The sequence below is a fragment of the Chiloscyllium punctatum genome, chromosome 25 (genome assembly GCF_047496795.1).
Source record: "Chiloscyllium punctatum isolate Juve2018m chromosome 25, sChiPun1.3, whole genome shotgun sequence".
Taxonomy (NCBI): domain Eukaryota; kingdom Metazoa; phylum Chordata; class Chondrichthyes; order Orectolobiformes; family Hemiscylliidae; genus Chiloscyllium; species Chiloscyllium punctatum.
In genome coordinates this window covers 60,972,700-60,999,323 of record NC_092763.1, presented here as the reverse complement: position 1 = coordinate 60,999,323, position 26,624 = coordinate 60,972,700, and the positions used below count along the sequence as shown (strand labels likewise).

The following is a 26,624-nucleotide window of genomic DNA, read 5'->3' as shown; positions in this document are numbered from 1 at the left end:
ACCATCGTCACAAATGGACTGCAGAGGCTTGCACAGCCGGAAAGGAAACTTAGAGGGAACACCACGTAATAAGTAGCTCTGAAAAGAACAATTATTACCTTAAAAGATTTCCTCAGACAAGGTGATAGGCCTCAGCATTATCGTCAAATGCATTCGACTCAATAACCACTACATCCAAACACAATTCTAAACTTACCTCAGCCACCACACACTGGTATATTAGATATATTAATGGGGTGCCATTGGAGTTTGGTGGGAGTGTGAACCAATGTGTGAACTCAAAAGAGCATTTGAGAGTACCAGAGCAGGCTCACAGGCAGAGTCAATGTTTCTGAAACATGGAATGGAAACATAGGACACCCACCACCTGAAGAACAGAATGGTCACACAAACTCTGAGATGCTTGGTTACTCTGTAGTACAAATCTGTAGTACTATCCACTGGCCCCTGCTAGAATGCAAAAATATGGACACTGGAACCATGAAGATCCTAAAGTTTGAATTTACGGGTTATCCTTCAATGTCAGGATGCAAGTGAATAAAGAGCACTTCAGCAAGGCAATAGGATTTGTTCATCCAAAGACCAGTGTCATCAGTGGAAAAAAGAAGTGGTTTCAGAGAAATATCAGTTGACAAAGCATACATTTGATTACTGATTAGGTGGGTGGACAAGCTCATTGAAAGCATCACATTTGTATTGTTTTTGAACATGGCACCATGCGATGTAACCTACTCTCTCCAAAGTTGAATGCAGATTTATTATTGAAGGTTAAATCAATTTTGAGGTGATGTGTTATATGAAATGACTGCAGGATGCTTAATGTGCAGGCAGATGGATGCAGAAAACTAAAATGATGTTTTTAACTTGTTGTGTCAAGACTCAAGGTACCTTCAACACTATGAAGGATATCTGAAGAGAAAAGGATGCACTGTTATATTTACCTGAAATCATTAGAGAGGAAAAATCTATCAAGGTTCATAATTTGCAGGAAACTTTACATATTGAGATTAATTTCCAAAGGAGGTAGTATAGAGATGACAGGTGCAGCGGTGGTAGTGGTGGGGAGGAGAGAAGGTTGGGGCAAGAGGTGAATTAAACCCATATCATAAGATAAATGAAAGACCAAGTCCTCCAGAAAAAGTCCTTATTTCACGATTAGATTACTGATTAGAACTTACATTGCCAAAGTTGTCTGCCAAGAACATCTGTCAACAATTACAAAATTAGGGTAAAACTAAAGAACAATGCAAAAACATGGCAGTGATCCAAGAGAGCAAATGGCAGAAAGGTGCAATGATTAGACAACAGAGCCAATTGGCCAAACTCATGATTTAAATGAATTGGTATGAATTCTGAACGACAAAACAAACATTTAAACACGTAGAAGTTATCAATCATTTAAGGAATAATACTTACTGGATCAATTTCACAGCATTTGCACTCGACGCTAAAGAATGTGAGTTGAGCCAGACATTCATTTTTCCATCTTCAGACAAGTTGGTCTGCATTGTCTAGGTCAGCAGTGAGAGGACTTCAGACATTTTAAAAAGTGTGAAATAAAAGGTGGCCACTGGCAGAAGGCATGGTGAGGTGGAAAAGTGCAAACATGCAAAACTCACTGCTTTCACATCAGAAGAGATGAGAACATGACTTTTTAAGCTTCCGACTGGCTTATTCTAGAAACTCGCTGAACTTTTCATCCAGTAAGGATATAGAATCATGTTTTCATGAAGCGGTAAAGGCCCTAAAAACAGAATTTAATGGGCAAGGGTACTCTTCTCCAATTCATTTCTGCTACTTTTGTTTAATTCTTGACGACTTAAATTGAATTAAACATCTATACTCAAATATACTGTCTCAATGACAAATCAACAATTTTCTTGCCAAATATAGCACAGTTTAATTGGAGGGTGAGTATGATGCTTCCAGTATCTGAATGGCTTAACACTACTGTCTAGCTAAAATGGCTAATTTATGCAGAATTCAACAATATTTTCCTCAGAACAGTAACATCCCATATTTGCTAGAACCTATCTCACTTCTGGTGATCTGGTTCATTCCCCTAAGTGAAACATTTGACTTCAACTATTTGGAGTTGGATTCAAACTGCCAAAGGATTGGCATTGTATTGTGCGATAGCTATAATCGTAATCCATGCAAATACTTACCATTTTCATCCAGTGAAAAGTCATCTTGGGCATATCGGAACTTTTCTGGGCCACAAGCAATGAACACATCATCATCCCCAAAAAAGTCTTGTAGGCATGACACCTGCAGAAACCAAACATTAAAACATTTTTTTAAAAGGAACAAGAAAAAAAATCATGTGCTCTAGGTGTACTCCTTTCACAGACAATACACAAATTACTCAATCATGTTCTTAAATTCAAATTCCTGAAAAGAGGTCATATAAGTACTTATGAGCCACAGAAGTAAATTGAAAGAAAATGTTAATATTTGTCAACCTTTGGCCAATCCTGACCAGCCTAATTCCAAACGAGAAGATGATTAACACAGAACAGATTTGTTTCTGCAGTCTATTATTTGAACAGAGATACAGAAAAGCCTCTGAGTTGTCAGTTTTAAGAATTTGGGGGTGGCATGGTGGCTCAGTGGTTAGCACTACTGCCTCACAGCGCCAGGGTTCCCGGGTTCGATTCCTGCCTCAGGCAACTGTCTGTGTGGAGTTTAAACATTTTCCCCGTGTCTGCGTGGGTTTACTCCCACAATCCAAAGATGTGCAGGTTAGGTGAATTGGCTATGCTAAATTTTCCATTAGTCAGGGGTCAATGTAGGGGAACAGGTCTGGGTGGGCTACTCTTCAGAGGGTTGGTGTGGACTTGTTGTGCCGAAGGGCCTGTTTTCACACTGTAGGGAATCTAAAAAAAATTGTGGCATCTGCGTTTGTTGAGCTAGAGAAACAAGCCAGTTCTGAAATAGTCGTACTGGACTCAAAATGCTAACTCTATTTCTCTCACAGATAGTGCCAGACCTACTGAGTTTCTCCAGAACTCTGTGTTTTAATTTCAGATTTCCAGCATCCACAGTATTTTGCTTTTCACTACCAATGAAGGTGCTTAAGTGCAAATAATACTCAAGTACTTCTGCTGGTACAGACTTAACAGTGGGCGGGGAACTTGGTAAGTGGTGAGCCCAGCAAATAAACTCTGTCAACGTTGTGTCAGGTCTCCTGTTGGGATCTGTCATTCAAGGGCATCCAGTGTCTGATTGGGAGATGGGAGAGAAGGGGGGACCATAGACAGCTGTACCTTCTGCTCTTGCTGCCCATGTCCATGGGCATCCTAGGCCTTCAGTGGGTATGGTACTGTCATTGGATTAGTGGTGCTGGAAGAGCACAGCAGTTCAGGTAGCATCCAACGAGCAGCAAAATCAACGTTTCGGGCAAAAGCACTGTCATTAACTACACAGCCTCCCAGTACTGTAATATAATGATGCTGATCAATAAAGAGTTGCCAGCCATTTGCGGACAGACAGGAATGGCACACCATTACTTAATTAAATGCCCGACTGGCACTTCCCAATAAGAGATGGCAAAGCGTTCTCACCAACTGACCAACCAATGATGAATCAGAGAGACCCCCATCACAACCATTAAATTCTGCCCCAGCCTCTCTCCCAACAAGTACAACTAGTTTGCATTTAGTTATTAACATTTGCTGATTCAATGGCAAAAAATGATACTTAAATCATCTTTGTTTTGAAAAAGGGCAGAATTGACCCCTGACTTCCACTAACCGACACATTTAAGTCTTGCCATATTTTCCAGTTATAGATAGGTTATCGAACATCAAAGCAATTACACATTATTCATTGGAAATTCAGGAACGGGTAACGATTACCAATGTGCCAAACTTTGATTTAAGTATTCTAATTATAGTATCAGTACATCAAAAGCTAATTTTAGAAAACAGAAGATCAAGCTGATTCCTAGATTAAACAGCTAAAGAATGGAATATAATTGAGCCAATGTATCGGCAGATGGCCAATTTTGAAATACATTAAAGGAGTTGTTCAAGGAGAGAAATATTCCCAAAGTTAATGAGTAAAAACAGAACTGAAAGGAAACAGAATTGTGGTTATGATATCAAATCCCACAAGGCTATGGGTGTGAGTCATAGAGACACAGTTAAAACAAAATGGAAAGAAGGAAGATTGTGTCCAATCTGTCGCTTTTATGGCAGTATTGTTTCAAACATTTAAATTGGGGCTGCAATTTAAATTTTACATCTCAGGATTGGAAAAGGCAGCAGTGGAAGAAGACAGAAGATGGAGCAGCACATGACAAATACCTTTTAGTGATCTCCTGGTGAGATCCCTCTGCTCCCCCTAAAAGCTAGTGTATGACCGCTTGTTTCAACCACAGATTGTATAGCATCAGCAAAATGAGCGGAATCAACTTAACATGAAAATAAATCTTTTCAATACCATTACATTACATTTACACATCCTCCACCAATTCATTTCCCCAATAGATAACCAATTATGCAAATCATGTATATAATTATATTACATTTACCACGACCCATTAGACCGTGATTTCCATCCCATTCTCCACCATATGTGTCTGACTTTACATATGCAGGTAGTCGCTCAGAATGCCCATGTTCAGACTTGGATGAATGGTAGGTTTTCTTGCTTGAGGACTGGTACCCTCATACTAACCAATGGATCATTTCTTCACCAGAGGATCCTTTATCACTTGGATAAAGTTTGTCGAGATTGTCACTTTTTACAGATGTTATTCTGGGTCCATTACTTTATCTCCTGAATTTCCTTCCTGGAAGACTGCCAATCTGTTGAAAAAGATGCTTTCTTCCCTGTAGTCCTGGATTTTTGGATTAGGTAATCATTTTCTAATTGGAAGAGACAGTCTTTGTTTTGCAGTAATCTAGAACAGGCAGTTTCTCCTTATTGACTGTGTCCTGCAGCAGAGGACAGTGCTCTGGCTCCCATGGAGTTAGATGCAGACCATCACTTTTGGAGTTGTTGATCAGGCTGAATACTTTAAGTTTCCCATTGAAGTTGTTTGGTGATGTCAACTTTTTCAGATTCCTAACTGATTTCTGAAAAAAATCCATCCCTAAGTGTCAGTTTTAGTTAGTTTCATGGAATGTTTCTCTCTGTGAGGCCAACTGTGATTTCTCACAATATCTTCCCAAACTCACCTCATTGTCTTCGCATCACAAATACCCCGAGATGGCACCAGCTCATTCTATTCCCTCACCCACCGTAGGCTGAAGTTCTCATAACATCTGGGACATCCCAGAATTCCTGACACTGGCACAATACTCAAAACACAGTTGTGCTCCATATCAAAAGCTGGGAATCCCAGAGCTTGTTCATACCATTTGTCTCAGACATGTCAAAGGAAAACTGACATCCCACTTTGCAACTGGGGACCTAAGAAGTCGTGGTGGATGGGGAGGTGCAGAGGAGGACCAGCGTCTTATCCCAGCACCGCTAGAGGTCAATCCATCAACGTGGTCTGAGGTTGCTCCCCAGGTCACCAAAGCAGGAAGAAGGTCAATGACCGTCTCCATTCTGCCATCACCTTCTCTCTGCTACTGCACCCATCAAGCGTATGCACTTGACCAAGGCTCATGCTCACTCTCACTAGCGCATGCAACGTCTTCCCTTATTCACTCTCGAGCCCGCCTACTAAACCTCCCCCACTCATGGCCTCTGCATTTTCTAATTACACACTCAGGACAACTCATCACCCTTCCTCCACCTTCAGCAACACATACAGCTGTGCCAGCTACTTTCATCCCACCCAATCCCCCTCGATGTGAAGACAGCTCAAAATAAGGAGCTGAGAACCGGGATAAATGTTGAAGAATGTTGGTAAGGGATAATATTCAGTCCCTTGCAGTTATCTACAGTTATATTCAGTTATCTACAGGCCCCCAAACAGTAGTCTGGATGTAGGGTGTAAGTTGAATAAGGAGCTGAAATTGGCTTGTCACAAAGATGTTACTACAGTTGTTATGGGGGATTTCAACATGCAGGTAGACTGGGAGAATCAGGATGGTATTGGACTTCAAGAAAGAGACTTTGTGGAGTGCCTCTGAGATGGATTCTTAGAACAGCTGGTGCTGGAGCCTACCAGGGAGAAGGCAATTCTGGTTCTAGTATTGTGCAACAAACCAGAATTGATCAGGGACCTCGAAGTGAAGGAGCCATTAGGAGATAGTGACCATAATACAATAAGCTTCAATCTGCAATTTGAAAGGGAGAGGGTACAATCGGTAGTGACAATATTTCAGTTTAATAAAGGGAACTATGGAGCTATGAGGGAGGAGCTGGCCAAAGTTCAATGGTGCAATACCTTAGCAGGGATGACAGTGGAGGAACAATGGCAGATATTTCTGGGTATAATGCAGAAGATGCAGGATCAGTTCATTCCAAAAAGGAAGAAAGATCCCATGAGGAGGCAGGAGTGGCCGTGGCTGACGAGGGAAGTTAAGAAACATATAAAGTCAAAAGAGTAAAAGTATAACATAGCAAAAATGAGTGGGAAAACAGAGAACTGGAAAGCTTTTAAAGAACAACAGAGGACTACTAAGAAGGAAATACGCAGAGAAAAAATGAGGTACGAAGGTAAACTGGCCAAAAATATAAAGGAGGATAGTAAAAGTTTTTTTAGGTATGTGAAAGGGAAAAAAATGGTTAAGACTAAAATTGGGCCCTTGAAGACAGAAACAGGGGAATATATTACGGGGAACAAAGAAATGGCAGAAGAGTTGAATTGGTACTTCAGATCTGTGTTCACCGGGGAAGACACAAGCAATCTCACAGAGGTAACAGTGGCTGAAGGACCTGAACTGTAGGGAATTTATATTTGCCAGGAATTGGTGTTGGAGAGATTGTTAGGTCTGAAGGCTGATAAGTCCCCGGGGCCAGATGGTCTACATCCCAGGGTACTGAAGGAGGTGGATTAGTGGTGATGGAAGAGCACAGCAGTTCAGGCAGCATCCAACGAGCAGCGTCCTGATGAAGGGCTTTTGCCCGAAACGTTGATTTTGCTGCTCGTTGGATGCTGCCTGAACTGCTGTGCTCTTCCAGCACCACTAATCCAGTATTTGATTTTCAGCATCTGCAGTCATTGTTTTTACACTGAAGGAGGTGGCTCAAGAAATCATCGATGCGTTGGTGATTATTTTCCAGAGTTCGATAGATTCAGGATCAGTTCCTGTGGATTGGAGGGTGGCTAATGTTGTACCACTTTTTAAGAAAGAAGCGAGAGAGAAAGCAGGAAATTATAGACCAGTTAGTCTGACCTCAGTGGTGGGAAAGATGCTGGAGTCAATTATAAAGGATGAAATTACGACACATCTGGATAGCAGTAACAGGATAGGTCAGAGTCAGCATGGATTTATGAAGGGGAAATCATGCTTGACTAATCTTCTGGAATTTTTTGAGGATGTAACTCTGAAGATGGACAAGGGAGATCCAGTGGATGTAGTGTACCAGGACTTTCAGAAAGCCTTTGATAAAGTCCCACATAGGAGGTTAGTGAGCAAAATTAGGGCGCATGGTATTGGGGGCAAAGTACTGACTTGGATTGAAAATTGGTTGGCTGACAGTGAAGAAGGCATTTGGTATGCTTTCTTTTATTGGTCAGAGTATTGAGTACAGGAGTTGGGAGGTCATGTTGCAGCTGTACAGGACATTGGTTAGGCCACTGTTGGAATATTGCGTGCAATTCTGGTCTCCTTCCTATCAGAAAGATGTTGTGAAACTTGAAAGGGTTCAGAGGAGATTTACAAGGATGCCAGAGTTGGAGGATCTGAGCTACAGGGAGAGGCTGAACAGGCTGGGGCTGTTTTCCCTGGAGTGTTGGAGGCTAAGGGGTGACCTTATAGAGGTTTACAAAATTATGAGGGGCATGGATAGGATAAATAGGCAAAGTCTTTTCCCTGGGATCGTGGAGTCTAAAACTAGAGGGCATAGGTTTAGGGCGAGAGGGGAAAGATATAAAAGAGACCTAAGGGGCAACTTTTTCATGCAGAGGGTGGTACGTGTATGGAATGATCTGCCAGAGGATGTGGTTAAGGCTGGCATAATTGCAACATTTAAGAGGCATTTGGATGGGTATATGAATAGGAAGCGTTTGGAGGGATATGGGCCGGGTGCTGGCAGGTGGGACTAGATTGGGTTGGGATATCTGGTCGGCATGGATGGGTTGGACCGACAAGCCTGTTTCCATGCTGTACATCTCTATGACTCTATGACAGGAAACAAAGAGTAGTGATAAACGGCTCCCTTTCAGAATGGCAAGCGGTGACTAGTGTGGTACCGCAGGAATCAGAGCTGGGACTGCAGCTTTTTACAATATATATATTAGTGATATAGAAGATGGTATTAATAGTAACATTAGCAAATTTGCTGATGATACAAAGCTGGGTGGCAGGGTGAAATGTGAGGAAGATGTTAGGAGATTACAGGGTGACGTTAAGTGAGTGGACAGATGCATGGCAGATGCAGTTTAATGTGGATAAATGTATGGATATCCACTTTGGTGGCAAGAACAGGAATGCAGATTACGACCTAAATGGAGTCAAGTTAGGTAAAGGGGCAGTACAAACAGATCTGGGTGTTCTTGTACACCAGTCAATGAAGGCAAGCATGCAGGTACAGCAGGTAGTGAAGAAAGCTAATAGCATGCTGGCCTTCATAAAAAGAGGGATTGAGTATAGAAGCAAAGAGGTTCTTCTGCAACTGTACAGGGTCCTGGTGAGACTGCATGTGGAATATTGTGTGCAGTTCTAGTCTCCAAATTTGAGGAAAGACACTCTGGCTATTGAGGGAGTGCAGCGCAGGTTCACGAGGTCAATTCCTGGAATGGCGGGACTATCTTATGCTGAAAGATTGGAGCGACTGGGCTTGTATACCCTTGAGTTTAGAAGACTGAGAGGGGATCTGATTGAGACGCATAAGATTATTAAAGGATTGGACACTCTGGAGGCAGGAAATATGTTTCCGCTGATGAGTGGGTCCCAAACCAGAGGGCACAGCTTAAAAATACGGGGTAGACTATTTAGGACAGAGATGAGGAGAAACTTCTTCGCCCAGAGAGTGGTGGGTGTGTGGAATGCTCTGCAGCAGAAGGCAGTGGAGGCCTAGTCTCTGGATTCATTTAAGAAAGAGTTGGATAGAGCTCTCAAGGATAGTGGAATCAAGAGTTATGGAGAAAAGGCAGGAACAGGATACTGATTAAGGATGATCAGCCATGGTCATATTGAATGGTGGTGCAGGCTCAAAGAGCAGAATGGCCTACTCCTGCACCTATTGTCTATTGTCTATTGTATCTGACATTCAGCTCTTTATATCCCCTACCATGAAAAGGATCCTTGGCCTGATCCAGGAGAACCATAGCCATTCATGTGGTGATGTCAAAGTCCCATGTCCTGGAATCTAAGTAAGAAGCACTGTCCATCACTCTCTTCCACTCTCAGGGTCAATCTGTAGGTGGTTGTTTAGTTTGATGCAGCTATCGCCCATTCTGTTACACTACTCCAGTGACTTGGAGGTGTCTGTTGTAGGGAGTCCATGTCTCAGGGCAATATATGAGAGCGTTCCTATTACTGACACAGTGAATGCATTCTTACCATGACTGAAAGTCTTTCTCTTTTGTTTCCTGCACGTAAAAGTAATATCTGCACACAGTCTCGATGGTCAAGAGGTCCTGCAAGAGATCTTCTCTGCTTCTGAAGGAGCTTCAAATCTCTCAGAGGATGCACTGGCAAGGAGGCCTCCTGCACCCTCCAGCAGCTCAGATACCAACACCTCAGTGGGCATTTTTGTTAGGTTAGGAGTCAGGAGCACAAGCTGGTGAGTGCACCACTGCCACATTTCTGATGATGGTCATGGAAGAAATGCCCCAAGTTACTGGCACTCCAAAGACCACTGGAGACCAGGAATCTGCTCAGCCCCAGGCAGGAGATGACCCCATATTGCCAACTATTAATAACTGCTTTCAAATGTGCAAGATGTCACAGGGGCAGCTGGCAGGTCTGTCAACAGCACTGAGCAAAATGACTTGGAAGTTTCAGAACTCCATCAACATTCTTGCACCAAGCTGCCTCTGGCATGCGAGCACTGGCTACCTCAACGGACAGATTGAAGCCTCCATGGCAATGAGGTCCAGCACACTCAGTATCTGCTGAATATCCACACAGACCTGCACCCTATCACTCTGGCCATTGGTGCTGAATACCAATGCAAGGCAATAGGGGTACAAGGGACCTTAACTTCAAAACCAGGGTGGTGCTAATACTCTTGACTGTTCTATTTTAGAGGACAGTCGATGGAAAATTTGCACCAGTCAAGATTGTGAACTTCCTCTGTGTTAACATTGAGAAGCACCTCTCTTACATCAATATATTTGATCTGGTTCAATTCTTCCTTCTGTTTGGCTTTGGGCATGTATCTGCAAAGGCTAATCTACTGTCGCTCCTTGACGTATTGGACAATAACAGTTTGCTGATGGACAAGTGTTGGACAGTTGTTTGCTTCTGGATCAATCGTTCTCTGGGAAGGTGTCAATCTCCTCCAACTCCTCTGATGAATTTAAGGTCAAGACATATAAGCAGACCCAAAGTGAAGTTATTTGATTGTACACACACTCTCAACTCTCTTTTATGTGTTTCGCTGCAGTGTAACTGATAACAGTCCAATGCTTCTGACACAGTTATTTCATCTGTGCCATATAGTCCTAAGTCTGTATGCTGCGCTTTCTAGCTCTTCATCCATTGTAATTGGTCTGATAGGACAGTAATACTTGCTTCTATATCAGGCAGAAAATTCTTAGGATTCTTAGGAAGCTCTCTCTCTCATTAGATTCTTCTGAATTAGTTTGTTCCACTGTGAATGCCTTAAGAAGATTCTCCAATGGAGGCATCTCAACAAATCTCAACAATCTTTTCTAATGGTGGTGTGTTGCAGTAGTGGACAACCATTAATATTTCTCTGTTCTGAAGCTGTGAATTACTTCTGCACACCTCTGGAGGTGATCTACAGTTTTAATATAGCATTGTTTAAATTGGCTAGAAACTGTCTACATCTGTAAACTCTTGTTGTCCTCGAGTGCTAAAATTGACATTTGGCGTCTGCTGTTCAGCCTGTTCTGTGTAGGTTTGTCATTTTTCTCTCTGGAGTGACTATACCTTATAAAATTAATACACTCTTATGGCCTCTTGAAGTAATGTTAGTCTTCTCCAGTTCAGGATCTGTTTATGACCCTTTCTGTTTCTGCTGACAGCACAAATTAAGTAGCTTTCTCAAACATTAAAACTTCCTTGGATTGTAAGAAATCTGGCCAAGATTTATCAAGAATTCTATCCAAAGTTCTGTCTCTTGTGAATTCTGATTTCAAAGCTCCACATTCACAGTAGAGCAGGAGAGGTCATTCATGAAAGTATCTGTGGATTCTCTTGGAGGTTGAACTCTCCTGTGAAATCTTGCTCTTTCAACAATTTTATGTGTTCTTAACTTAAAGCAATTATCAAAGGTTTTTAGGATATCTTCAAAAGTGTTTGTCCTCACTGTAATACTTTGACCATTAGTAACATTATCACAATTGGACCTGCAGAACACAATAGGCAAAAGTGAGGATTCTGGATTAGTGGTGCTGGAAGAGCACAGCAGTTCAGGCAGCATCCAAGGAGCTTCGAAATCAACGTTTCGGGCAAACACCCTTCATCAGGAATAAATCCAGAATCTGGTTTCCAGCATCTGCAGTCATTGTTTTTACCTCAAAAGTGAGAATTGCAGATGTTGGAAACCAGAGTTTAGATCAGAGTGTTGCTGGAAAAGCACAGCAGGTCAGGAGCATCCGAGGAGCAGGAAAATCGATGTTTTGGGCAAAAGCCCTTCATCAGGAATAGAGGCAGGGTGCCTCCAGGGTTAGGGAGAAGGCAGCAAAGAATACAATAGGTGAATGGGGGTGGGGATGGTGGTGATAGGTCAGAGGGGAGGGTGGGGGAAGGTAGCCAAGCGTACAATAGGTGAATGGAGGTGGGGATGAAGGTGAAAGGTCAGAGAGGAGGGTGGAGCGGATAGGTGGGAAGGATGATTGGCAGGTAGGACAGGTCATGAGGATGGTGCTGAGCTGGAAGGTTGGAACTGAGGTAAGGTGGGGGGAGGGGAAATGAGGAAACTGGTGAAGTCCACATTGATGCCCTGGGGTTGAAGTGTTCCAAGGTGGAAGATGAGGCGTTCTTCCTCCAGGCGTCGAGTGGTGAGGGAGCGGCATTGGAGGAGGCCCAGGACCTGCATGTCGTTGGCAGAGTGGGAGGGGGAGTTGAAATGTTGGGCCACGGGACGGTGGGATTGATTGGTGCAGGTGTCCCGGAGATGTTCCCTGAAGTGCTCTGCGAGGAGACGTCCAGTCTCCCCAATGTAGAGGAGGCCACAACGGGAGCAACTCTCTGCAGAACATAATAGTCTATTCCTTTGCTCAGTTTCTGTCTTGAGTCTGTATTTTTGACAAGAAGAAGATCATCTCTACTGTTATGAAAATGCCAGACGTAGTTGGTAATTCCAAATCCTGTTCCTGAACCCATTTCCCATGTATTGGAGGGATAGGATTGTGGTGGGTTGTGCATATACAGTTCCTGAAAGCAGATAGTCATTTCAATCAAATTCTAGGTTACCGACACCAAGGGACCCAGAGTGTGGAGTTCAGACCAGGTAAGTGCAGGTCTCTTCTCTATACATATCTTTTGGATAGCAAAGGTGCACCCTGAGAACTGAAGTACGTCTGTTGGCATGGTTCCAGAACATTGGGGAGTTAGGGAACCTTTGGTGGGGGTATCATGGATCTTTTGATGGAGAAGAATGTGGTCAAGATGCTCACAGGAACTTTTAATTCTGCAGAAGTTTGTAAAAGGTGTATAAATGCTTGAAACTGCCCAACTTGTCAAGGCATGTTTAGAAGTTCCAACAAGACTTGACCTGTTAAGAACTGCGAAGTATCAAAGTTGGATTTTACAAATGAGAGTGCTTTTCTCAACACTGTAGTTTGAAATATGTTATAAGTAATTGAACTATTTCTTTCCACCTTGTGCGAACCTCCACAATTATGTGGTGCCAGGTAAGTGTTTTTGAGGTTGCTTGCCACCAATCATTCTTTATCTTGAATCTATCTGGTGAGTAATTGTAAAGGATACACCACCATAGACCACCTATAGAACAGGAATAAAAGCAAAGTACTGCAGATGTTGAAATCTGAAATAAAAGCAGAAAAGTCTGGAGAAACACAGTAGGGTTGCTAGAATCTGTGAAGAGCAAAACAGAGATAATGTTTCAAATCCAAGCATTTCAAAGAAGAGTCATATTGGACTCGAAATGCTAACCCTATTTCTCTCTCCACAGATCATGCAGACCTGTGGAGTTTCTCCAGCATTTTCTGTTTTTAACAACCAAAGAGGAACTGCTCTTGGATAACAAGATTCCATGTCAGCAAAACGTACAAATATATTTGATCATGCATAACCATTACGGCCTTAGGGAGCTGGTACAGGTACATCTGCTCCCTCCAAAAGCTAGAGTAGAACTTGCAGCCATCACCCACAGACTGAGAGGCATTACTAGAATGGGACAAAATGTTCCACTAACATTGTAATCTTCAGAATTACAATTTTACACATCACATGCTTCTCCTTAAGTATCTGGACCCTTGAAACTGGACACAAATGCTCCATTTTTCAGTATCCATAATCTTGCTACCTGGTTGTGTTAGCACCAGGGACAAGAGTATTTTTGTTTTATTTGGCAGCCTTGGAGGAATGGTACACAATTCATTCAGAACAAAATGAAAATTAAATATTCTTTCCGGTTGTACAACAATCTCAGCAGAATGCCTCAGAACTGTCAGAATATGTAAATTAATTACAAGTTGCTCTTCAAATTACAGCCAATACAAAAATCTGTATCAATTTTATGCAAATAAGAATAAAAGCATCAGGCACAAGGAGGAACTCAATTTTATGCAGTTTAGTTCTGCAGTGCAATACGACATAAATGAAAAGCTGTAACAGGGAATTAATTTGCATATTAATGTACTCAAATAACAGATGATGAATTTGTATGTAAGCATGAGCTAGTGATATCATTCATTACAAGAATCTCAATATGTGTGATTGGAAATTCAAGGAGGCAAGTCACCTCAATGGTAATGATTATCACGAAGGTGTGTACAAGTGTTAGTGTAAGCTGGGAGTAAATGACATAAATGACCCAGAGGATGGAACAAGAAAAAGACAATTCAACAAATTACTGCTGTTTCCACATAGTCAGCTCACCAATAATTCTCATAGAATGATCTAGTACAGAAAAAGCCTTTTGGTTCATCAAGTCTGCACACCAGTAATGTAATACACCCGTCTCCTGTCCCACTTTCCCACACTCAGCTCATAGCCTTGAATGGCATGAGACTTCAAATGCTCATATCAAGTACTTTTTAAAGGTTGTGAGATTTTCTGCCACAATTACCCTCCCAGGCAACGCATTCCACACTCCTACCAGGCTACTCCTCAAATCCCCTCTAAACCTCTCACCTTCTATTTTTAAAATTGTGCCCCCTTATTACTGACCTTCAATTCTATTCAAAAGCACACTGGGCCTCCCGAACCATTGTAAACATTTCCCTGACTCCATACGATTCAGTACTAGTTTAAAAAAAACATTTAGGATTTTCAAACTTATTTATTTGCAAAGAATGCAAAGGCCTAAAATGAGTTTTGACTCTCTTGCATTTCACTCAACAGACAACAGCATGATCGATTCCTAATGATACATTTTGACCCATATCACTTGGTCTCTTCTGGTTGCGTCTTAATGCTTCAATGGAAAGTTCTGTGTGAAAACAAGTTTAGTCATCAGGACCTCTTAAAAATCTTTACTATCCTCTTCTTGTATTTGCCCCTTCAAAGAAAGGAAGGGTTTGTATTTACACAGAATTTTCATGGAAACATAGGAGCAGCAGGCCATTTAGCCCCTTATTCACAACACCCCAGTGACACACATCCAGTGAGATCAAACAATACCAATAACATCATATGACATAAATTCAAATTGAAACTCTTACTGTAATAATAAAGAGAATTTGATCACAAAGATTAATCATCACTATGTGCAATATCTGCAATGTGTTTGTAATTTGTATTGATAATCATACTCTGCACACATTTACAATTTCAATAGAATAACCAGACAAAAGAAATCTTCAAAGGTACATTTACAAAATCCTGACAGACAGCGTTTAAGTAACCTTGAGGTTATTACAAGTCATGATCTCTGGTGTGAAAGATGTCAGTGTAAAGCATTATCCCCAGCTTTAAAGTGACATTTAATGTTGGATAAGACTTAGAACAAGGAAAGAAAGCTATTAGAAAGAAAGCTGTTACTTTTGATATATTTTGGTTGCAGGATTCATATTATTCATCAAAATCCCCATTGTACACATAATGACAAATTATGCACTTTGCAAAAATACTTTTCCAATATTTTAAGCTGGCTTACTTTTAGTTGTTTGACATTTGGTGGAAATAGTTATGATTGCGAAAAATTAAATGAATAATTGTTTTGCAATGCATTAGTACTCAGCCTTTCGAAAAGTATTTTGGCATGGCAAGTGAAAATAGACATCTTCTAAACTGACCTCCCCTAAACTACAAAGGGCACAGGTTGAAGGAATATCCAATAAAAATGTGAAAGCTATTCATTGAGAATGGCACTGTGGATGTGATTTCAAATGTTTACCTCTTATTTAAAGAAACTACAAGGCTTTCTCAAAATGTCTTCAGAATTCAGCATTCTTGCTTTATCAGGCAGCATTTCTTGGTCTTTGTGGGCCAGGAATAGGATTTCTGGATGCTGATGATGGCACGATTGGCTGACGAGCCAGTTTGTTGGCAATATCTCACCCTGGATCATCTTCAGAATGACACAATTGCTTGCATTTCATGCATAGCAGTTACAGTAAATTGATTAAGAGGTCAATTGATGCCATTGGTCAAAGGCTGACTAAAATCTTCCAGTCTCCCTATAGGCCTCCTGTTGCACTAAGAGCATGCCAGCTTCTTGTAGGCAGCCTATCGCTGTTTGACTCGGTTGGGGGTGGGGGAGTTCACTCCAAAATGTCTTCCCCTTCAATAACCTGGCCACTGTTAATAAAAGCTTTCATGCTGAAGGTTTATATCTCCACATGATTGAGTCAAGAAGCTATACCCATTATTTACTTAAAATATTTTGCAAGAGCTGAGAGGGGACCTAAAAATGAAGGATACCTTTCTCTCCTTCACTACAATAGCAAGCTCCTTCAGTGCTGAGAGTTTTATATTTGGCTCTCCAACTTAATTGCATAGCAATCCTGCTCCCTAGCCATTGATCGACAATTCTGCAAAACTAACTTTCTATTGGTGATTCTGTCACAAAGGGAAAATCTTGCACCACAGCAAAGAAGTTTCTTCATTTTCCTCAGTTCTGTTCATTACAGATCAATCTCATTTACTGCATTAAATCAAAGTCTGATTTGCTGGAGAAAACACACTTGAAGCCTTTCGTCTCATACTCATCAGGACAGCTGCAAGAATACCAAATTACAAAGGGAATAACAATTTATACTGCATGAGAAAAATGTGTTGATTGGTTGGCAAGCTGACTGTGATTAGCTGAAACATTGCAACCGAGTCCCTTTTCCAAACAAATAGCATCCTCAAACTTTGTACCCTCAGTCAATTCTGGCAGTAAAGAAAAGCAGATACATCAAAACTATGTGTCAATATTTTGCATCAAAAATTTGGATTGGTGTTAAGGAATAGAAAAGAAGAGTGAGACACAGACTGTAGGAATGGATCAGAATGTCTTGCCCTTTCACATTTGTGGAAATCTTTCTTTCTCTCTTAAGCAGCCACTGCTTGAAGAATGCAAGGAATTCTAGAACACAATATGAAGATGAACTCAATTTCTAATCCTCTTTGCCAAAAGGGAAGGCAGCTGATTCTGACCAGGATTTAAGACATAGCATTAAAATCTGAACTATTCTTGAAAAGAATTACCACTCTATAAATAATAAGGTATCAGTGCAGATAGCCATAATTTTTCAGTGCAATCTACAACAAAAGCTAAATCATATCACAGCATTTAAGAAAGTCCAAATTGCAAATTATTTTTGAGAATACAGGTCGAAAATCTAAGAGAAATTTAACATGGCATCACGATGCCAGAGATGCCACTGAAGGCATTTTGACAAAACATCCACTAAAGCATTGAATCAAGCAAAGTGTCTTTGCTACTGTTTAACCATAATTGATGTGTTATTTGAGAAATGTAGCAGTTAATTATGCACTGAGGTTGGCAGCACCAAGCCACATCTTGAAAAACCAACTCGTGAACTCGATTTTTCCTCCATAGTACCATCTGCTAACAATAAGCATATCTAACAGACATTAGACCATATGTGTAAATACAAAACTTGGAATAATATTTTAACGACTGTCAACATTGAAGTGTAGCTGTTTAGACATTCCATGAGTATATGCACTGAACGGGTCACCTGGCTGCACACACGTATAAATTGTATGGCCTCATGGCACTGGAAAAGCACAGCAGGTCAGGCAGGGTCCGAGAAACAGGACAATTGATGTTTCGGGCATAAGTCTTCATCAAGAATGTGGTAATCTTCTTTGACAAAGGTAACAACCATTATTGAACATATTGCCATGGCTGTCAGTCTCCAGATACCCACTATTCATTTACCATGGGATTATCGTCAACCTTAGCATGCCCCCATCTTAGGGAGAAGAAAAGTGAGCAAGAATTTCCACTTTTTCTTGCTGTACTCATTTTCCTTGTCACTCATGGGGACATTGGAACGTGGGTGTTGCTGGCTGGGCCAGCACTTATTGCCTGTCCCTAGTTGCCCTTGAGAAGGTGGGAGGGAGCTGCCTACTTACACTGCAGTCCACGTACCACAAGTACCACCCCCCACCAATGCTATTGGAGGAGAGAATTTCAAGATGTTGGTCAAGTGAGAGTGATTGTATATTTCATCAGAATGGTCAGTGGCTTGGAGGGGAACTTGCAGGCAGTGGTGTTCCCATGTAACTGCTACCCTCGTCCTTCCAGATGGAAGTGGTCATGAGCTTGGAAGATGCTGTCTAAGGATCTTTTGCAAATATCTGTAGTGTATCTTGTAGAAAGTAGACAATGCTCTTCTGATCATCGATGGTAGAGCGACTCAATATTTATGGATGTGTTGCCAATCAAGTGGTCTGCTTTATCCTGGATGGTGTCATGACCCTGCTGTCCAAAAGCATAACTGGTTAGTGATTGAGCAAAACGGCTAGTCAGTGTGATGCCTTATGCTGTCAAATAGCCTGATTACACTTATAAGCAAACTTCATTCAAAACCAAAGCCATTGGGGCAAGTATCGAAGGTTAACTACTGCCAACAAAGGTGTAAAACTCTTTTAGGGGAGGAGAAGAATGGAATTATGTGCCTGTAATACACAATAATACTCTAACACATCAGCTAGATTACTACCTTTGTGATCATTCCTAACCAGCCTCTCTTCTCTCTACTATTTTCATCAGATACATTATGAAAACTATTGGAAGCAGTTGAATGCTGTCATTCTATCCAGAAGGTCAAAAAACATTTAGAAACCACTTCAGCACACAGTCTAACTACATCCAAAGTATCTGATTATTGTACATCTCCTGCATCCACCTTGGCAGTGGAAATGGGAAACGGATATTTCTAACTAACTACCCTGCAGCATTCTGGTTCCTGTCATTGCCTATTCAGCTGTAATTAACTAACATCTGTTTCCCATTTCAATTCCATGTAATGCAGACACACACACACAGGCACAACCACACCATGTGTACAACTGGACTTTAATCCAGATTCTTTCTGTTATATTCAGTGGCATCTGTGAAATAATTCCACAAATGTTATCTTTCATTGCAAAAGGAGTGGAATGTAAAAGTATGGAAGATCAGCTACAGTTTGCAGAACATTGTGAAACCATATCTGGAGTACTGCATAAAGCTTTGGTCTCCTTATGTAAAAAAAGGATGTAACTGCATTCGAAGCAGCAGAGAGAAGGTTCACTTGATTGATTTCTGGGATGAAATGTTATCTTATGAGGAAAGTGTTGACAACTTGGGCCTGTATCCACTGGCCTTGAGAAGAATAAGGAGTACTCACAGTGAAAAACAAGACCATAAGGGGACCTGACAGGGTGAATGCTGAGATGTAGCTTCCGTTATGGGAGAGGTTAGAACTAGGGAGCATCATCTAAAAATAGGCATTTCCCATAGAAATCAGAGATGAGACAAGTATTTTCTTTCCTTTCAGAAATCATTAATTTGTGGAAATCTCTTTCAAAGAGTGGTAAAGGCTGTGCCATTAAATATATTTAAGGTTGAGTTCGAGAGATTGACAAATGAGTCAACAATTATAGGGAGCAGACAGGAGAACACAGCTGAGACCACAATCAGAATAGCAATGAATGATCTTATCGAATGATAGTTCAGGTCTGACAGACAACAGGGTCTACTTCTACTCTTATTTATATATTTGCACATTCATTTTTTAAAAAAAAGGACATTGAGCTTTTTATTATGTCATAATCCAATATCATGCATAACTATTTAGAAGGGGAATTTTTAATTGTTTTTTTCTTACATCATAACTTTGTAAAAGCTTTCCATTTGCATTTTATTTCCCAATTAAAAGTAAACACTGTTCTCTTTCCCCTTTCCTTTGCAGACCCTCTCAGGAATCTGACAATAAAGACAATGCTGCCTGGTGAATAACACTTGTCTTCAGATTATTTAAGCACTTTCTAATATTTTATTAGTCTAAAAGATGAAGTAGTACTAGGAGGCAATTCAGCTACAAAGCACATCACAATTAAGCCCCTTTTTTTCCCTTCACTGGACACATGATCATTTTGTTTCAAGGTCACTAAGTTGTTATCAGAAGCACAAACCCTGTGCTGTACACTATGCTTATGCTGAGAAAGTTGTAGTCAATGGTCGTATTCTGCTGCTCATTAACATAGAGCTGACACAAGGGCCTATACACTCAGCAGCATAATGTCTGGTTTTCAGATACTAAGCAACTTGCTAGGGCCCCAACATGACAAGGAGGGTTGTGCACATGCTTTTGGCTGGATAACGCTAATGACTCCAGCTGCAGAACATACCTACAACAAGAGCCACAACAAGAAGCATTATGCAACAAACAATTGCTTTAGCCAATATTTCCACGATCTGGACAACACTAGAGTTTTTTTTGCACTAACCTCCTAAGCAGCTATTCAATCTGTGCTCTCAGCTCCTGAAATTCCATTGAGGATGTTTCAGATGGTCTTGAAGGATGTCCTGAAGTACCCCTGGACATGGAGGCTTCACAGGCAGACTGTAGTAAACAGGGGCAGTTAACTAAGTGACGCCAGCAAGGAACAGCAAGGAAGGGTAGGTGGAAGCTTGGATGCAGTCATCTCAAGGGCATTAGGTGCCTCATCCACAGAGCCAAGGTCACTCACTTGAGGCAGTGAATTAGCCCTCTCGAAGTTCTTCTAAATAACAGAGTGATATTATTCCCTATGAGCTTCCATAGCAGCAAGGTAAATGTCATGTCCTTGAACGACGTAACGATCTGAGGAATACTCTAGTCATCTAACAGAAGCTCCAAAATAAAGTTCCACTCAGGACCCGATGGTCATGGAAGGTGTATCATAACAGAACCAAACAGGCTGATAATCAACTTATGTATCTTCCCAGGACACATTTGCCAGATGGTGATAATGAGAGAGTTTCATGGTCACCCAGAAAACGTGTGGTAGCTGCATTGCAACCACCTCCCCATAAGGCTAGTATTTGCCCATCCCCAACTACCCTCCTGAGACAGAAGGATGGCAGGGGACAGGGTGAGGTAGGTTGGCAGACAGAGCAGCAGCTACCTCCCAGCTGTCCCTACATACTGATTCTGGGTTCTTCAGATAGGCACTGAGTGTCTTACAACAACAGGGTTTGCTGTTCTGGTTTCTGCATCGTGAATACCAACACCTGGGCATTAAGTGCCCACCGGAAGGGCATCTGCTAGCAGCAGACCAACAAGACCATCCATGAGTTGCCCTACCCAGGACATAATGGAGCAACAGCAGCAAGGGGGAGAGGCAGGTATCTGCCACCCTCTCACTCAGTAAAATGCCACTCCCTCCACCAAGCCCACTTCAGCAGGGAGGTAAGCATTCAACTCCCCCAAGTTGTCATTTTTGATTCATGTGATTATTAGTTAAGTGACTGAATGTAATTTTATAAAGTGGTTAAGTACTTCTCACAAAAAAAAATTCCAATTGTCCAAAATGTTTTGCTTGACAGGTCACTTTGTTTATACACTGTACAACATTCTACTTCAGTTAATTTGAAATGCTATATATTTCTATTGCATGGCACTTAAAGACAATTATTATATCAGCAATGGCCTGACTTAGTAAAAAAAAAAGGTGGTTTTACCAGCTTTGAAGGTTTCATAATATCTGCTGACGCTTCCAAAGGGAGCAATAGCTCCAACAGCAATTTAAACTTTGCCACCAGCAACAGAGAAAGTGTACTTTCTACATTGGAAAGTACCAACTTGTACAAAACTAGGATTATAGGTTGACACTGGAAACAAAATATGCTGGAGATCACAGTGAGTCAGGCAGCATCCATGGAGAGAAATCAAGCTAATGCTGTGTCTAGACAACTCTTCATCAGAGCTAATGTGAAACTCTGATGAAGAGTCACCTAGACACAAAAGGTTAGCTTGCTTTCTCTCCATGGGTGCTGCCTGACCTGCTGTGATATCCAGCACTTTTTGTTTCCAGGACGGATTCCAGCATCTGTAGTCATTTGTGCCCTTGTAGGTTGAAGCTTGTTAGCTGCCAATTATCTCCAGCCATTGAGGGAAAGATTACAGCTAGAAATAAAATGGTGAATTACAATAGCAAAGATACACAATACAATGTGGGCATGAGTAGCTGTTTTTACATATTTGATCTGTCACTCTAGTCCTGTGGAATCTAATTTACAAAGCAAACAGGTCAATTTGCATAGCACCAATGAAACAAGGCTCATCCTTTTAACCCTGCATTTATTAAAACTGAAAAGTAATGTTAGTGAAGATAGCTTATGGGGTTAGAATCTTATGTTTAGTGTCATCAGTAGTGCTGAAAATGCTATAGAGTCCATTATAAAAGATATGACAATGAAACATTTAGAAAACATTAACTGATTTGTATAATGCCAGTATGAGTTTCTAAAAGGAAGATCGTGCTTAACAAATTTACTGGAGCTTTTTGAGAATGTAATTAGTGGAAAGATAAGAGAGAGCCAATGGATGTAGTATAATGGATTTTCAGAAGGCTTTTGATAAGGTCCACAATAAGATGTTGTTGAGCAAAGAAAAAACAAATAGGACAGTGGCTCATATTTTGGCATGGAGCGAGAATTGGTTGACAGATGAGAAACAGAGACTGAGAGTAAATGGGTCTTTTTCTGAGTGGGAGCAAGTCACTAGCAGAATACTATAGGGATCAGTGCTTGGGCTCCAGCTTTTCACAATATACATAAAAATGATCTATATGAAAGAACATACAAACATAGAAAATAGAAGCAGGAATAGGTCATTCGAACTTTTGAGCCTGCTCCACCATTCAATATGACTATAGGCAATTCAATTCAATATCCTGTTCCAGGTTTCTTCCCATATCTTTTGATCTCTTTAGTCCTAATAACTATATCTAACTCCTTCTTGAAAATATTCATTGTTTTGGCCTCAACTGCTCTCTGTGGCAGAACATTCCACAAGCTCACCACTCTGAGTAAAGACATTTCTCCTCTTCTCATTCCTAAATGGCCCACCCAATACCCTTAAACTGCGATCCCTGGCTCCAGAATTCCCGGTCATCAGGAATATCCTTCCTGCAATTACTAGTCCTGTTAAAATTTTGATTTGGTTTATTAGTGTCACGTGTATCGTAGTACAGAGCAAAGTGTTGTTTTTTACGTTCTTTACAGGCAGACTGTGCTGTACAAGTGCATCAGGGTAACAAAACAGAGATCAAGACACACTGTTACAGCTTTTGTTAAAGCTTCTCTGGCGTCCTCCTCACAGTTCGCCCTCCCACCTAGTTTTGTGTCATTTGCATACTTGGGAGACATTACATTTAGTTTTCTCATCTAAAACTGTTATGTTGTCAGATGGGATCCAAAAATTCCACTAGTTACTGCATGTCACATGGAAAAGGACTTATCTATTCCTACTCTTTGATTCCAGTCTGCCAACCAGTTCTCTATCCAGACTATTCCCCTCACCCCCCCCACCCCCCATCCTTTGTGCTTTAATTTTTCACACTAATCCCTTTTGTGGGATCGCATCATAAGCCTTCTGAAAGCCCATATCTCCCGGCTCCTCCTTTGCAACTTTACTAGTTATATCCTCAAAAAATCAAAGTAGATTTGTCAAGCATGATTTCCATTTTATAAATCTATGCTGACTCTGTCTCATCATGTTACTGTTTTCCAAGTGCTCTGCTGTTAAATCTTTTATAATAGGCTCCAACATTTTCTAAGTGCAACATTTCTAAGTTTGCTGATGACACAAAACTAGGTGGGATTGTGAGTTGTGAAGTAGGTGCAAGAACGCTTCAAGGTGATTTAGACAGATTGAGTGAATGGGCAAACATATGGCAGATGTGGTACAATGTGGCAAAATACAAAGTTATACACTTCAGTGTGAAAAACAGAAAAGCAGTGAATTATTTGAAAGGCAATACATTGTGAAATATGGATGTACAAAAGGATTTGAATGTCCTTATGAACCAGTAAATCAGTGTAGACAGGCAAGTGTAGCAAGCAATTAGGAAACAAATAGTATACTGGCTATCACTGAGAGAGGATTTAAGTTCTACCTATCAGGTTCCATCTGCTCATAAAGAAATGGGAAACCTGAAGCTCGTTTTATGAAGAGTGCCTCACTAAGGAGATGGATGGGGATTTTGTTTTTTTGGTAAGAACTTTATTGATAAATAGGTTTACCTAATATTTTTTAATGTGCATTCTTCCTCATGCATTACTTGCTGTTGTTGAGATCTTTCCCTTTGCAACAACCTCCTTCAGCGCTCTTGGCTTTGGGCTAATTTGACAATACAAAGGCTGAAGGAACAAGGTTCTAAACATGTTGTAGTTCTGAAATGAGGAACAGGAGGTTGAAATTACCAACTGAAGCAACTGCGATAATTCCAGATGCATTCTGACTGTATCCATCACTAACCCCTGGACCTGCCAGAGGAACTGTTACTTCAGAAGTGTGGTGGGCACGCAGCTATACCATCTACTGCCCAGTGATTTACCCACATCTGGATCAGCAATACTGCTTCTTGTAGAAGTGACAGTTATCACAGAATGATGCTCTCATACCAGTGTATGGTTTTAAGTCACCTCTGAGATAATCATCAAGGGACAAGTACAACTTTTGCAAGAGGCTACATCTTCATCACTTTTGTTGCCCAATGGAGTAACCAACTGGCTAGGACACAATTGTCACCAGATGACAGGGTTCCCTTGTCTACACACAGTTGTGTGTGATAGTTTTAAGTGTACTATGTTGAAAATGTGTTGCTGGAAAAGCGCAGCAGGTCAGGCAGCATCCAAGGAACAGGAGAATCGACGTTTCGGGCATCAGCCCTTCTTCAGGAATCAAGTGTACAATGGCTCGTCACTGCAACACCATAAATATGATTAATACTCAATTAACATTCAGATGGCATCTCACCAGAGAAACATTAAAATGAACAACATGAATGTCAATTTCTGTTATGAAGGAAGCAGTCATGAAGTCATCACAATAGAACTGTTCATGAAGTGAATATTATTTCAAGAAAACAGACTGGGTAGTTAGCTCTTATGAAAAACAACCCCTTTTTAAAAAACCATCCATACCTGATTACCCCAGTGCAATAATTCCCAAAAACAGAACAGCCGGTGAATGTCCCTTTAGTACAAATAAATTTCAAAATCCAGTGTGAAAGCATTTCTTTGGGGGGCTGCAGCTCACCCTAAAATGGGTATCAGAAAGAAACAAGGTGCAGTGATTCTGCAGAATGCCTCCAATTCTGCTGCGATCCATGCTGTTCAAATGCTTTCATGGTAAACACTCCAGCCACTATTCCTTGACGGTGAGCTGCAACCCTTCAGCAGCTGATTTTGCAGTGGACAGCCAAGTGTACCAAGCCAAGCAATGTATTCCCATTCCTGCAGCCCTAGTGAAATGAAAACTCAGACCTTATTTACAAAATTTAGTGCTAGCTCATCATTCAATTCAACTTTTGGTCCTATTATTGCTAGAATACAAAACACAGAGAGCTGTCACACACTTTGCAATTTTTGTACTAAATCTCAAGCACTCGATACCTTTTGAGCCAGTGCAGCATTATAGATTTTAAAGAACTGAAGAAAGAATTATTTTGAAAAGGAATAAAATGACCAACTGCTTGCACAATGAGCAGAAGCAGGTGTTCATATGTTCCCTCTTTCCAACATTGCCCATTCAATCTCAGCGATGCTTCCTGATGAGGGCACGACGAGGTACAAATGCAATTATTTTTTGATCAGTGGCAGTAAAGGTTTCTACAGCATCTGCAAGTAAGTGAACTACCTGTCACAAAGACAATTAACTGTGCATTTGGCAGTACAATAAATTATAACAGACTAAAATGATAAATTGAATGCAAGTAAAAAAAATTGTTAGCAGAAGTAGGTCACCTTTATTGGTAGCAAAGGGATGTTGCAATATGTTAATAAATGAATATATTGTAAAGTCTTCTAACACTGTTCTATCTTTGTTAGTTAAGGAAGTGGGTGGGAAAGAAAAAAGGAGAGCTGAGATCATCCTTTAAATCAAGCGCTAAACCTATCTAGTCTACAATTCTGCGTCACGGCAGCTGTCACAACTGGCCCAGAGTTTAAAAGAAGCAAAAAGCCTGTTGGCAGAAAACTGTCCGCTTTATTTAAATCTGCAGCTGTGAGTGCTCTGACACAGTCAATCTCTTCCAATCCTTCAGCTTCAGTTCTTAATTCATCATGATGATAAGTTTTTACCAGGAATTTCAAGAGCTGAATCTTTTTTTAATGCTAATTTTAAAAGTCATCTCTATTTTAAAACAACACATTCTTCAGTTTATTTTAAAAACATCATGGTAAAAATCAACATGACCCTGATTTCAAAGCAAGTTAATTTTCTTAAGTCTGTTAGGTTATCCAGCTGTAAGGGTTAGAAAGTCAGATGTCCTTGTACAAAGTACTTATCCTATGCATTAATGGTAGGGTCAGAAGAGCCTTGGATATTAATTGGATACAAATATCTTACTTGTTTATGAATGACGCTGTAGGACAAGGCAAGCTGTTAAGTGGTGAAAGTCAGGCCATGGTTAATGCCTCTAGTGTTAACCTCCATGAGGAAGGACGAATCAGTGAAATGTAGTAGTCAGGTAGATTCATGCCTTGGTCAGGAATCCCAGTGCTGATCTGAGTTAAAGGGC

General features: G+C 40.9%; 1 protein-coding gene across 3 annotated transcripts in view; it reads right to left on the bottom strand.

Annotated features, from left to right (window-relative positions):
• LOC140495987 (neuronal migration protein doublecortin-like) overlaps positions 1-26,624 on the bottom strand; it is a 174,796-nt gene that overhangs the window by 26,782 nt on the left and 121,390 nt on the right. For all 3 annotated transcript variants that reach the window (XM_072595368.1, XM_072595369.1, XM_072595370.1), the window contains exon 4: positions 2,169-2,271. In XM_072595368.1, the coding sequence (XP_072451469.1) occupies positions 2,169-2,271 (103 nt within the window). The remainder of the gene's footprint in view (positions 1-2,168; positions 2,272-26,624) is intronic.